This window comes from Dipodomys spectabilis, unplaced genomic scaffold, assembly GCF_019054845.1.
Source record: "Dipodomys spectabilis isolate Male_0828 unplaced genomic scaffold, ASM1905484v1 ptg000069l, whole genome shotgun sequence".
NCBI lineage: Eukaryota > Metazoa > Chordata > Mammalia > Rodentia > Heteromyidae > Dipodomys > Dipodomys spectabilis.
Window position 1 is genome coordinate 2,864,306 of NW_024870746.1, and position 1,759 is coordinate 2,866,064.

General features: G+C 41.3%; 1 protein-coding gene across 1 annotated transcript; it reads left to right on the forward strand.

Moving 5' to 3' along the window:
- Nucleotides 1-433: 433 nt before the first annotated feature.
- LOC122109711 (olfactory receptor 10J1-like) lies at nt 434-1,366 on the forward strand. The gene has a single exon (XM_042682281.1). The coding sequence runs from the start codon at nt 434-436 to the stop codon at nt 1,364-1,366; it is 933 nt and encodes a 310-aa protein (XP_042538215.1).
- The last annotated feature ends 393 nt before the right edge of the window (nt 1,367-1,759 follow it).

A 1,759-nucleotide genomic window follows, 5' to 3' on the forward strand; every position in this document is an offset into this window, starting at 1 on the left:
TTGCCCACCCAGAGAGGAAGAGTACTAAGAAGATAATCAAAATTCTGATTTAAACACATTTCTCTGAAATATGAGTCTATAATATTAAGAAGTTCTTTCCAAGTTTAACTATTCTATTTCTATTTCCTTGGCCTAGCTTTCCCTTTAATACCTATAGCCCATTCACCAGGAAATTTTTGCCCATGTATCTTTTTTTCTTCTACCTTGTGCCATCCCTGTTTATTCTTCCATAACTTTATGCATAGTTTATATTGTGCCCTGATTGTTTTTGCTGGTTTTTACTGGTAGAGGAACCACTGCCCCTATTCATTTGTAATTATCAAGGAACAGACTTCTTGTCACTTCTTTCTTCTAGAATCCCCTACTCAAAGCACTGGGCACTGATGTGTTCTGATTGATGGCGCAAGTCTACTATTTCTGGAAGTTCTACTCAATGAAGAGTGAAAACGACACACTGGTGAGTGAATTTCTTTTCCAAAGTTTCTCCAGCTTTCATGAACACAAACTTACCCTCTTTGTGCTATTTCTTACTTTGTACCTTTTAACCCTGATTGGCAATGTCATCATTGTGACAATCATCAGCATTGATCATCACCTCCATATTCCCATGTACTTCTTTCTTAGCATGCTTTCCACTTCAGAGACTGTGTATACATTAGTGATTGTCCCACAGATGCTTGCCAGCCTTGTAGGGTCAAGCCAAACCATCTCCTTGGCTGGCTGTGCCACCCAGATGTTCTTCTTTATCACTCTGGCTATCAACAACTGCTTTCTGCTCACAGCAATGGGGTATGACCGCTATGTGGCCATCTGTAATCCTTTGAGGTACATAGTCATTATGAACAAAAGGGTGTGTATTCAGCTGGTGTGGGGGTCCTGTAGCATCGGGCTGCTTGTTGCCATCATTCAGATTTCATCTGTGTTTAGGCTGCCATTTTGTGATAGGGAGGTGGCCCATTATTTCTGTGATATCCGTCCAGTTATGAAGCTCTCCTGTGCTGATACCAGTCTACATGACCTAATTAACTTCTTTATCAGTTCACTGGTTATTGTGGTGCCTATGGGTTTGGTCTTCATCTCCTATGTCCTCATCATCTCCACCATCCTCAAGATTGCCTCTGCTGAGGGACGGAAAAAGGCATTTGCAACTTGTGCCTCCCACCTCACTGTGGTTATCATTCACTATGGCTGTGCCTCCATTGCCTACCTCAAGCCAAAGTCAGAGAACACAAGGGATCAGGACCAGCTGATCTCAGTGACTTATACCATCTTTACCCCACTTCTTAACCCTGTGGTGTATACCTTGAGGAATAAGGAGGTCAAGGATGCCCTTCACCGTGCTCTTAGCAAGAAATCTCTTGCCTAGACTCTTCCACAATTTGGCAGGCATCAGGCTGTCCTGATCTCAAGTTTCAGTTGCGTATGGACAGCTGTGTTCTGAAAATATTAAATGGAAAGTTCTAGAAACATAGAGTTCCTGTTTTCAATTGTGTACATTTCAATTGTGTACATAGTGCTTCATCTAATGTAAGACACAAACCATCCCTTTGTCCAGGGTATCCGTGTTGTATATGTATCCACCCATTGGTATATGTAGTATAAATTAAACTTTATCATAGCAATATAGGAGTAGGATAAAGATTGTATGTGCAGGTCAGTACTATCTGTAGCTTTATGCTTCCCCTGGCAAACTTGGAACATATCTCTCATAGATAAAGAAGTCTACTGTATTGTCTATCATAGTCCATCTGGTTCTTCG

Coding starts and splice junctions, on each gene's coding strand:
- LOC122109711 (XM_042682281.1), top strand. CDS start 434: ATGAAGAGTGAAAACGACACACTGGTGAGTGAATTTCTTTTCCAAAGT.